This window comes from Impatiens glandulifera, chromosome 1 (genome assembly GCF_907164915.1).
Source record: "Impatiens glandulifera chromosome 1, dImpGla2.1, whole genome shotgun sequence".
Lineage (NCBI taxonomy): Eukaryota > Viridiplantae > Streptophyta > Magnoliopsida > Ericales > Balsaminaceae > Impatiens > Impatiens glandulifera.
In genome coordinates this window covers 54,258,049-54,271,457 of record NC_061862.1, presented here as the reverse complement: position 1 = coordinate 54,271,457, position 13,409 = coordinate 54,258,049, and the positions used below count along the sequence as shown (strand labels likewise).

The window sequence follows — 13,409 nt, the reverse complement described above, 5'->3', positions numbered from 1 at the left end:
TTATGGACATTCTCTAGATCTTCCTGGACCTCCATAATAAAAATAAACCCCCCAATCACTTTTCCTCTTAAGAAAACTTGGAATTCTTAAGTCATAACATTTAGGCTTTGTGACCGTTTGTGTAAGAGACCAGTCAGGACTACTCCATTTGTGTAACCTCTTCATGACTTGAAGATTGCGGACATGACTAGCTCTCGTACCATTCACAGGAAATTGACCATTGCCCATCTCAGTAGTCGTGTGTTCACCTGAATGATCTTTGTAATACACTTCTCCGCCCCATAAAATTTTGTCCACGGTTGAATTTAAAGCGTTGAAAATTATACGTGGCCAGTATCCTATAAATTCGTCGTCCACTTGCAGCCACCAGTTTCCTGTTTCAGAGTCCTGCATGTCATTGTCACGTCAAATTTTGTTAAATAACAACTCATTTTCCAATAATGACATACACTTAAAAGGAATACGACGACACGATATTTCAAACCTTGAAGACAGAAACTTTTATCTCGCTGGAAATCGATAGGGGAGAGCCGACAGCAAAAGTCCGGCTTGTTTGCACGAAGCCTTCGCATAAGAGATTATAACATCCTGTTCTGTTATAGCGATCACTCTGCATTGCAACGTGAACTAGCTAGGTTACTAATTAAACAAATTGTCAACAAACATTATGTTGAATAATAATCTTATAAAAACACCCATTATGTATGTTGGAAGAGTATAGAGAGAACTAACTCACTGTCCAATATATAAAAAACCTTGTTTGATGGTCTCCAGACAATAAGGGATGGACCTAACAAAATTAAATAAATATAATGATTAAAACTTATACATATATATAAATAAGTAAAATGTTCAATTGAGTTTTGTACTTACTGTCCAACCGGCTTCAATAGCGTTTAAACGTTGTGTGTCCATCTCAGTTATGAGCCAAATTTGCGCTAAACTGAAATCATCTTGCTGAGTTCGAGGATTCGGAACACTGAATTTTGCAGAAGCTCCTAAGTATTCTCCTTCCTTATACCATACCACCGCATGCTAACATTTTAATTTGTTACAAATTATTTTTTTTTTTAAAAAAACATAATTTAAAATGTAATGAACATAATCAATCATACATCACGATTCATATTGTATCCGACTTTGATGGCTGAAAGTGGCTTCTGAAATGTCTTAGTATGACGTCTAAGGGATCTTATAATAGGGACGGTTTGAAATGGGCATTCTCCATTTTTATGCCAGTCCTGGACAAGCTTATTCTTGGTGAAAGAGTTATCCCTTTTCATCTATATATATATATATATAAAGATTAATTAAATAGCTTAATCTTATAATATAATTAAAATTAGAATTCAGATTACAAACCAAGAATTTAGGAAATATTTCCAAAGGGTACTTATGTGGTATATTGTACCTGTTTCTCCAAGTTAAGATTGAGTTGCGAGCTCTTAATCAATGGATTATCGAAACTGATTTGTTTGTAGATACTAATACAATCGATAATATCTCCGTAGTCACTCTGCATACACCATAATTTTTTATTTTTTTTTCATAACCTTAATGTTGAAATTGAAAAGAAATAAATGATGACGGTGATGGTGATTACCTTGATTGTTTTAACTGTTCCTTTGGGTTTTGACAAGTTAATAACTGTTGTAGTGGCCTCTATAAATCCATGGTGTAACAAATGGGCTATGGCTATTATCCCAAATGCAGAGATCAATGCAAGAAAATTCATCATTTTTAAAAATGCATTCAAGGAGGATTCATTCTTTGAGAGTCATTGGTGGTGGGGTTATATAAGACTTCTAGAGCTTCCTTATGTTTAAATCTATTAATTGTAAGAAAAAAAATATAGACCTAATCCCATGGTGTTTAGGCATTAATTATACACTTCTTTTAAAATAAATTAATTGCATCATAATAAAATATAATCAAATCCAATGGAAAGACATTTCTTTTTTTTTTGTTTTTAATTTTTTTTTACGTAATATATATATATATATATATAATAATGCATAATTTTCAAAGTGTCTAGATTGCCAGATCGAGAGCGGTGATTAATTTGGATATATATGTGAGATTAAATGGATACTTGGGTCGGATTGTGGGTTGACCCACCCACAAATTTAAAACGGTTAAAAATAAAATAAAATTTTTTATAAATATGTTTCGAACTTGCAACATAACAAAAACATCTACAACCTTTAATCAACTAGTCTAATAAGATTTTATATTTTAAATTTAATACAAAACTAGATAAACACGGTTAATCCGCCCATAAACTTAAAACTGTTAAAAATAAAATTTAAAATGCTATCACATTTTTAGCATAATTTATTTTCACGATTTTTTATATCATTACTTGTGCAAATGCACGACTTAAATACTAGTTTTAATAAATTATAAAGGAATAAAATTTCCTTTTGTTTTCAAAAATAAGATTTACATTCATGAAACTTAAAAAAAAATTAAGATATACATAATTTTATATAAATATAAAATAGCAAAGTCTTTTACGAAAATATAAACTCAAACAAACATATCTGTATATATTACAGATCAATGTCATATAATAATATATTTATAAAATATTATAAAAATATTAATTTGCTTATAAGTTTAATATAAAGTCTATATATTAGGCATAAATGGTGTTATTTAATATATACATTTAATATAATATCTTTATATTTTAACATTATATTAGAACCAAGTTTTTATTTTTAAGCACTACAATCATAGTCTAGTTTTTTTTCTGTTGCTTTATCCATGGTTATTTGAGATATTTATTATAATATATTAGTTTCAATAATCATTTTTTTTTAGATATTTTGTTAATATTTTTATTTTAGTCTGTTATCATAGACTTACATTTTTTTTTCAGTTATTGTTTAAACTAAGGATGAAAAAATTATCGAAATTATCGTTATATAAAAAATATTGTACCATAAAATATCAAAAATATCAATTTTTTCGGTATACCAAAAATTGTAAAAAATAATACCGATACCGAAATTATTTTTAAGGTAAAGGTTCGAGATTTTCAAAATTTCAGTATATCGATATATAATATTTATAAATTAAATATATATATATATATATATATATTATTTACAAGGAAATATATAATTACTAATTAAATTTTAAATAATTATACTTTAATTTCTATTTTAGAAAATATATCCACAAATGTATGAAATTTTTAGTAAGATCAAAAGTTTATTAAAGAATTAACGAATTTTATTAAATTTATTTTCTTATTCGGACACATTTTAATAAATTTTTTTGTTAATTCAATTATAAAAATATAATTTTTCAAAGTAAAATAAAAAATAATTATATTGTAATATTATTCTATATATGCAATTTATATACATATATTAAGCTAATTTTATTTCACGATAATATATTTTTTTTATTCAAAACATATTCAATGCGGTCTAATATATTATCAAGTTCATTTCAAATATAAAACACAATAAAATCTGAAACACACGAGTTCACGACTCGAGAGAGAGTAAAAATTACTTCAAAATCAAAACTCTTTGTAACTCCTAAATAGTATAGAAGTATATTCTAGAACTATGAAAAGAAGAAAAGTTGATGAAAAAATACATCAATTTATTAAAAATATGTAAGCTGAGTCTGTTCTACGAAACAAGTGAGGTTGATAAAAGTCAAATCATATCAATGAAAGAGACGACAGGGCAAGAAAGGGTTTGTTCCACACAATTTTAAGAAAAAAAATGTTGTGAATAAAATTAATAGTATGTTCTTTATGTATGAAGGTTATACACCGATACTATACCAAAATCAAGGTATATCGAAATTAATGTACTATAAACATATGGATTTTTCTATACTTAAACTTTTTGTAAGATATAAGGTAGGAATAAAAAGTTAAGGTATATATATCGTACCGACCCATCCCTAATTTCACACTAACATTCAATGTCTATGAGATTCTACCTTCTCTCTTGATTTATTTAGTCATCCCGTTATTTGATAGATCTCAATATTCACGAGTAACTTCGTATTCTTTTATGTTGTTATTTCACCACAACATTTAATGCAGGTAACATTTTACATTCTTCGTTGATTTATTAGTAAATACGTACACTATTATCTTGTCCCATTTTTTTTTTTATGAATTTCAACACTCACGAGTTTATCTAATTTGAAAAACATAACATTATCATTTCACAATCTCGTCTTCAACATCGAATTGTCAAAGTCTATATATTATACATAAATTTTTATTTAATACAAAATGAATTGCATCATAAAAAATAATCTAATCCTTTTGGAAGGATATTTCTTTTTATTTTCAAAAAAATAAATTACGATTTACATAATTTTATATAAATTATAAAGAGATAAAATGTTTTTTTTTTCAAAATAAGAATTACATTCATGGACTTTTTTTTTAAAAAAAAAAGAATTAAAATTTACATAATTTTATATAGATTATAAAGGAATGAAAAAAGGTAACACAGTATTCTACAAAAATGAAAACTCAAACAAACATGAGAACACGACAAACAATTTTTTTTTTTTAATAAGAATATAAGTGAAATAAAGTTTATTTTATAAGACTATATCACATACAGTCTTGTAGCTTTGATGGTTAGATTGTCTTATTCTTTACCAAGAATTCAATTATTTAAAGTATTAAAATATTTCTCCAATCTTAATAATTATAATTTCAACTCATAACATGGTTTGCATCTCCATCTAACAATTTTCATTTATAACTTTAATATATTTATAATTAATAATAATTTCAATTATATATAAAATCAATTCTAAAATAGAACAATTATTTTTTTTGATTTTGTTTCTATGTTATTTTCATTTAAAACTGACACCAATTCTTTTTGTCAATAACTTGAACTCTAAATCTGTTAGATTATAGTCTCACCAACAAGATTATTAGATCATGTTATAAAAACACTCGGGTGGTATTGGTCATTCGTTGTCTGATATTTTTACGATATTTTATAATACTGCAATTATATTATATTAATTATTTATAAATTTAATGTAATGTTTATATATTATATATAAATTATGTAATTTAATAGATACTATTTAATACAATATCTTTCTATTATAACATGATATTAGTTCAAATTTTTGTTATTGAACACACAAAATCATAATTTAGTTTTATGTTGCCTCTAATTATTTTAGTTATTTATGGAGGGCTCTAAATCTCTAATAATTTATTATTATAATTTTTTACCTAATTAATTTTCTTTTTTTATATTTTTGTTGATGTTTTTATTTTGTTCAATTATCATATATTTTTGAAGTTTTTTTAGTTGTTGTTTCACCCTAACATTCAATGTCTATGAGATTTTTCCTTTTGTTGTTTTTTAGTCAATACACATTTATTTCGTTGTGGATGGATTTTAAAACTCGCGAGTGACTTCGTAGTTCTTTTTAGATGCTATTTTGCTAATGCTGATAAAATTATAACTTCTTTGTTGATTTAATAGAAGGCATGCTATCATCCAATTGTTTAATGAATCTCAACACTAATGAGTTAATTCAGATTGAAAAAAATAACATTATAATTTCATAATCCGATCTATTTCTCCCACATACTCCTTTTAACCATATTATAAAAAAAATTATGAATTAACATGAATATATGCTTTTTCGTTATCGAGTTTAACAAAAGTACATTTATCGCTTCTAAAGTTAGTCGAATCAATATATTCATTGACGATGGTAGACACTTATTTTTAACTTAAACTAGCATGTATCCCGTGCATTTGCACGAGTAATAATATAAAAAACCATGAAAAAATATTACGGTAAAAATTTTATGGGCGGGTCAACCCACAATCCGACCCAAGTATCCATTTACTTTCACATATATCTAAATTAACCACAGCTCTCGACCCAGCAATCCAGACACTTTAAAAATTAAGCATCATTATATATATATATATATATATATATATATATATATATATATATATATATATATATATATATATATATATATAGATTAGTTAGTTAAAAAGTTGAACTTATATGGTTAAAATGTCACGCGTTTATCAAATTTTGGGTTGAACTTAAAATATAAAGTGTTATTAGCCTAGTTGGTTAAAAGGTTTTACTTGTTTTTGTTAGGTTGCAAGTTCGAACCATACCTATAACATTTTTAATTTTATTTTTAACCGTTTTAAGTTTATGGGCAGGTCAACCCAAATATCCATTTACTCTCACATATATTCAAATTAATTACAGCTCTTGACCCGGCAATCCGGACACTTTAAAAATTAAGCATCATTATATATATATATAGATTTTAACCGTTTAAAGTTTATAGGTGGGTCATCCCACAATTTGACCCAAGTATCCATTTACTCTCACATATATATCCAAATTAACCACAGCTCTCGACCCGACAATCCAGACACTTTCAAAATTAAGCATCATTATATATATATATAGATTAGTTAGTTAAAATGTTGAACTTATATTGTTACAACGTTCCACGTTCATCAAATTTGGTATTGAATTTAAAATGTAAAATGTTATTAGCCTGGTTGGTTAAAGAGTTGTACTTGTTTTGTTAGGTTGCGAGTTCAAACCATACTTGTAGCATTTTTAATTTTATTTTAACCGTTTTAAGTTTATGGGCGGTCAACTCACAATCCTACCCAAGTATCCATTACTTTCACATATATATTCAAATTAACCACAACTATATATATAGATTAGTTAGTTAAAAAGTTGAACTTATATTGTTACAACGTTCCGCGTTCATCAAATTTGGTGTTGAATTTAAAATATAAAATGTTATTGGTCTAGTTGGTTAAAGAGTTGTACTTGTTTTGTTAGGTTGTGAGTTCGAACCATACTTATAGCATTTTTAATTTTATTTTAACCGTTTTAAGTTTATAGGCGGGTCCACCCACAATTCGACCCAAATATCCATTACTCTCACATATATATCCAAATTAACCACAGCTCTCGACCCGACAATCCGGACACTTTCAAAATTAAGCATCATTACATATATATAGATTATTTTAACCGTTTTAAGTTTATGCCGTGTCAACCCACAATCCGACCCAAATATCCATTTACTCTAACATATATATCCAAATTAACCACAGCTCTCGACCCGGAAATCTAGACACTTTCAAAATTAAGTATCATTATATATATAGATTAGTTAGTTAAAAAGTTGAACTTATATTGTTACAACGTTCCGCGTTCATCAAATTTGGTGTTGAATTTAAAATATAAAATGTTATTAGCCTAGTTGGTTAAAGAGTTGTACTTATTTTGTTAGGTTGCGAGTTTGAACCATACCGACCTGGCAATCAAGACACTTTCAAAATTAAGCATCATCATATATAGATTAGTTAGTTAAAAAGCTGAACTTATATTGTTACAATGTTCCACGTTCATCAAATTTGGTGTTGAATTTAAAATTTAAAATGTTATTAGCTTAGTTGGTTAAAGAGTTATACTTGTTCTGTTAGGTTGTGAGTTCGAATCATACCTATAACATTTTTAATTTTATTTTAACCGTTTTAAGTTTATGGGCGGGTCAACCCACAGTTCGACCCAAGTATCCATTTACTCTCACATATATATCCAAATTAACCACAACTCTCGACCCGACAATCCGGACACTTTCAAAATTAAGCATCATTATATATACTAGCATTTAGCTCGTGCATTTGCACGATTAATAATATAAATCTAGCATTTTTAATTTTATTTTTAACCGTTTTAAATTTAAAGGCGGGTCAACCCACAAATCGACCAAAGTATCCAAATTAACCAAAGCTCTCGACCCGGCAATCCGGAGACTTTAAAAATTAAGCATTATTATATATATATATATATAGATTAGTTAGTTAAAAAGTTAAACTTATATTAATATTAAAACGTCCCGCGTTTATCAAATTTGGTGTTGAATTTAAAATATAAATTCTTTGTAGCCTAGTTGGTTAAAGAGTTGTAATTGTTTTGTTAGGTTGCATGTTCAAAACATATCTCTAGCATTTTTAATTTTATTTTTAACCGTTTTTAATTGTTTTGTTAGGTTGCATGTTCAAAACATATTGTTAGGTTGATGCTTAACTTGAAATGATATTTTGGTTATCCATTTGAAAAAATATATTTTACATTTAAAGGGTACCTAAGATCCAATTTTTTGTGACGTGCATGAGCTTGTTTATGTTTAGATAATATAGGGGTACGTTATGCACTATCTTTACAAATATTGATTTGCATGTTTAGATCATTATCCCAGATGACGATCTGTCCTTTTTTGCGCTTTGCATGTTGAGATCGTTATCCCGGATGACGATCTGTCTTTTTTTGTGCGATGTTGCGTGAAATTTAAACCTGGAATAAAACTCAAGGTTAAATATTTCTTCCATCTAGTGAGGTCCCTTAGTAATAGGTGAGGGGATCATGAGAGGCGGTGAGAGGGATATCCCAATTAATAGAACCTCCTTACATTGGAAGCCTTCAAATTTCCTAGTCGGTTGGACAACTCTCTCTTACCTTGAAATTCATAGACGGGACATCTTTGACCACTTATTGTCATTAGACTCGTCGTGCCTGAGCAACATAACCACGTTGGAAAGCCTATTATGTGTCTATTATATATATTAAATACATGTATACACGTAGATGAGATAGACGTCCAAGAGTACATTCTAAAATTCCTTTGTAAACAAAAATAAAAATAAAAACGCATAACATAACAAGTTTATTGTCTTTGAGATTTTGTTATGCAAATCATGATATATACTAGATCGATAGCCAAGTGGACTAGGATGTTCAAGAAGACCAACTACGAGGTAAGAAAACAAACTCGCTCAATAAGACTATTAATCAGACGAACATCACGAAGGAAGCACGTAGAAGTAGTCCAGAGCAAAATGATGAAGGAGAAGACGAACGACGAAAGCTCCATAGTATGCTCCTTCCTTAGTCTGTAACGCTGCATACTAACATTTTAATTTATTATACTAAATTATTTTAAAATAAAATTTAAAATGTAATAACATTATCATATATCATGCTTTTTAATGTCAACACTCTTGATGGCTGGAAGTGGCTGAAACGACCAAGTTTGACGTCAAGGGATCTCAAAATAGGGACTGTTTGAAATGGACATTATTCATTTCTATGCCATCCCTGGATAAGCTTATTCTTGGGGAGAGAGTTATCCCTTTTTTTTTTTTATCTATAAAGATTAATTAATTAACTAAGAATTTATGAAATATTTCCATAGGGACTTCTGTGGTATAATGTACCTGCTTTACCAAGTTAAGATTGAGTTGCAAACTCTTAATCAATGGATTATAAAAAAATGATTTGTTTGTAGATAACAAGGCAATGGGTTATTTAAATAACCAAAACTGAATAAGCCAAAATATAACTCTTACTCTGATAGAATGAATCCTCCTTGACGCATTTCTCATTTATGAGATGGTGATTTTGTTATGCATCGATCTCTGCATTTGGGATACCGGATATATCCCATTTGTTACACCATGGATTTACTGAGGCCACTATTAAATTTTTGGACTTGTCAAACCCTAAAGGAACTGTTAAAACCATGCATCATTAATTTCTCTTCAATTTCAAAATTAAGGTTATAAAATAAAATATTTTATAATCTATGCAGAGTGACCAGAGAAATGACCTTGATGGTTTGAATAGTTCCTTTAGATTTTGACAAGTCAATGTGGAGATGGAGATGGAGATGGAGATGGAGATGGAGATGGAGATGGAGATGGAGATGGAGATGGAGATGGAGATGGAGATGGAGATGGAGATGGAGATGGAGATGGAGATGGTGTAACAGATGGGAGATGACTAGTATCAATGAAAAAATAAATCACCATTTTCTCATAAATGAGAAATGCATCAAGGAGGATTCATTCTTTAAGAGTAAGAGTTATATAAATACTTCTTCGGTTTACATGATCACTAGTATATAATAAATAATTGTGCAAATGTTATATTTAATATAAATCAAAATAATGTGATCTGATGTGAAATTAAGTTTATGACTTATGAGTGTATTTGTCATGAATATAAAGTGAGAATACCTAAGTGAAATTTATAATTTTATGAAGGGGATAAATTAGAAATGACATAACTATAATAACTAACTTAATGTTGGTTACATTTAACGGTAATGGTCCCCATTTAAAGTACGGACAATTCTATTTTGCGTCCCCATCAACAACATCAAAAGAGAGAGAAACTTATTGACGCGTACTCATCAAATTCAATTGGAAGTACCATTCCATAAATAAAGTCTAAAGAAATAGAGATCAATGAATTAAGGTAAGATTAAGCCCCATTAAGATTTTAATTTCTCACACATTATATAAGAATCTAATTAGGATAATTTTAACAAAACTGGTATTAGAGCCCGTCCTAATTAATGTAGTGAGAATATATATATATCATTCCGCTTAAGATATATGTGTTTGAATTTATGATAATTTCAAATCATATCAATTCTTGATAATAAGAATATATATTTTAGATTTGAAATTTTAAATCAGATTATATATATATATATATATTTATCTTTATATTAGATTGTATAATGTTATCATAAATATTGATTCGAAGAGATATTTGAATTATCTAATAAGATCCCTAGATTTAGGGATATTTAGATTCTATGATAATTTTAAATGATGTTTTCGGATTATATATATATATATATATATATTGGTTTTGATAATTTCAAACCATAATATTAGAAATATATATTGATTTTTATATTCAATTTGATGAAGAATATATATCTTATATTTTCATTAAGATTATATATTTTGAATTTAGATTAAATTTTATGATGTTATTAGATAGATTAATGAATATTTGAATTTTCTACAATATTAAAAATATAAGATCCCTAAATTTATGAATATTAAATTTATGAATATTTGAATTTTCTGTTTGATGCAATATATAATTGTAAAAGTAATCCCTTCTTCTAGTCTAACGGCAAAAAGAGGTGGATACTAACCCTAAGTTTGAGCCCGTCAGGCAGCAAGTTCTGTGCCTGGTTAAATGATTAAATGTGTTTGCGGGCTACATACTTAATCCTTTGCCCCATTTTTATCCCCTCTTCTAGACTAGCGACAAAAAGAGGTGGATTTCAACCCTAAGTTCCTGGGTTCGAGCCCGTCAGGCGGCAAGTTCTGCGCCTGGTTAAATGATTAAGTGTGTTTGCAGACTACATACTTAATCGCAGGCTACATACTTAATCTGTTGTCCCATTTTTTTTCCATATATAATACATATAAATATATTATGAGAGAATTCATTATCACATTTTTAAATTAATAAATTGAAGAAAAAAATTAATTATATTCTTTGTTTGAGAATTAAAAAAAGAGTATAGTCATTTTTTTATAATAAATTTAGAATTAGAAAAGAGAAATTTAAATTCTTCACTTATTATATTTTTTTGAAATTTGTTTAAATAAATCATGTAGATTAATTTAAGAAATTACAAAATTTCAAATTCAAGAATTAAGATTTAGCATATAATTTTATTTTTTATAATAAAATAAATTAAATGTTTCTTTGGTAAATTATATATTATTGATTTGGGTTATATACAATAATATGACATTTAAATTCAAATTAATAATATTTTTGTTCATTATTTGGATTGTATTGAATGATACAAATAATCACCCAAGTGACAATGTTTGTTGAAATTAATTCAAGACAATTTTGAATGGTTGTATTGTGTAATTCATGTGATTATATTATTTGACCCAAATGCTGATAATTAATTGACATAATTTCATATATACTTGTGATGATAAATATGTAATAATTATAAAGTCTTATTTATGTGAATAATTAATCTATCCAAAGATAAATTGATTATTTGATATATTTTATTACTAATATTTGATCATTACACCAAAATACTATTAACAATTAATATTATTGTCCAAAGACTTGATATTAATGTTGCATTAAGTATTTTGAGATGGGATAAATCATTATTTGAATTTAGTTGTTACTTAATTTTATAAATGTGAGCAACTACATTATTACATATTCTAAGTGATTAAGGACTATAATTTTTATGATATCAAGTTAAAGATATATTTTTTTTAGACGAGACTGCAATATTTTTTTTTGAGGATATTGAGTTTGAGGGGAAAAATAATTTTGTCTTTGAAAATGATTTAGAGCAATAATTCATATTTAGGAAGATTTTATTTATATCTCAAATGTTTTTTTGACATTCATAAGGATTTTATTCCTATTGATGATAAAGTTCAAAAATCAAGAGTAACAAGAAAGTGATGATCAAGTTTATAAAGTACAAACTCAACAACCTCAAAATTAAGTGTCTTTATGACAATTTAATTTAATCGAAATACTCTTTATGGACAATTTTATGGCACTCATTGCATATTTTGATATGAATCTTCACCAAAATAGATGTTAAGGAGTTTCTCAATGGAGACATTGAAAAACAATTTGGTGAAAAGAGAAAATTTTGTGTCGAAAGACCAAATTAATATGGTTTGCAAACTAAAGAAATTAATCTATGAACTTAAAGAAGTATCTCTTTAGTGGTACCATAAATTTCACAAAATAACAATTCTCTCTTTTGGTTTTGAGGTGAATTTAATTAATTATTTGTGTATCACAAGTTCAGTGGGAGTAAATGCCTATTTATGGTTTATATATGGGTGACATTTTATTTGTCACATATTTGCTTGATATTAAGTAGCCCAATAGTTATGAGATATTTGAAAAGAACTAAGAATTAAATGCTCACATATAGAAAGTCGGATAGTCTTGAGATCATTGAGTATTCTAACTCCGATCTTACGGGATGCCAAAATAGTATGAAATCTACTTCGGGTTATATTTTTCTCTAGTTGGTTTTTTCGTTTCTTGAAAAAGTGTCAAACAAACACTTAAGGAATCATCCAATATTGTAGCGGAATTTTGACATGTTACAAGGCATCAAATTATGTGATATTGACATCAAGTTTCTTGTTATGAAAAAAATGATACAAAGTTGATAGATTTGTATAAAATATTTATGTATAAACTTTGTGGTTATGAACCCTTGACAATGGATTTATTGCCTAATGTCTTTCATGAGAATATTTCTAGTCTAAATGTCGTATAGATCAACGATCTTTAACTTTAGTGGGAGTTTGTAGTTTAATTGTCTTTCAGTTTAGTTATTTTATAGATATTTATAAAGTTTCTTATTCGGGTAAGAAATTAAGTATTATTTAGTTTATTACACTTTGTATAATTATGTTTAAAATATGATCTCACTAAAGTCAAGTAAGACTTGTTGAAAATAGACATGAAAATATCACATGGCATGGAATTTTCATTTCTCA

The 13,409-nt window shown here is 27.3% G+C and overlaps 1 protein-coding gene across 1 annotated transcript; it reads right to left on the bottom strand.

Annotated features, from left to right (window-relative positions):
- Nucleotides 1-1,738, bottom strand: LOC124928196. The gene is made up of 5 exons (XM_047468730.1): nt 1,604-1,738; nt 1,412-1,516; nt 874-1,014; nt 485-610; nt 1-387 (listed from the first exon to the last, which is right to left on the bottom strand). The coding sequence occupies exons 1-5, from the start codon at nt 1,736-1,738 to the stop codon at nt 1-3; spliced, it is 894 nt and encodes a 297-aa protein (XP_047324686.1).
- Between the last annotated feature and the right edge of the window lie 11,671 nt (nt 1,739-13,409).

What these genes read in the sequence shown, in the direction of transcription:
- LOC124928196 (XM_047468730.1), bottom strand. Translation starts at nt 1,738, where the DNA reads ATGATGAATTTTCTTGCATTGATCTCTGCATTTGGGATAATAGCCATA. An exon ending in GAACAGTTAAAACAATCAAG is followed by an intron (nt 1,517 to 1,603) that starts GTAATCACCATC and finishes TGGTGTATGCAG; the next exon opens with AGTGACTACGGAGATATTAT. An exon ending in ATCTTAACTTGGAGAAACAG is followed by an intron (nt 1,015 to 1,411) that starts GTACAATATACC and finishes GTATGGTATAAG; the next exon opens with GAAGGAGAATACTTAGGAGC.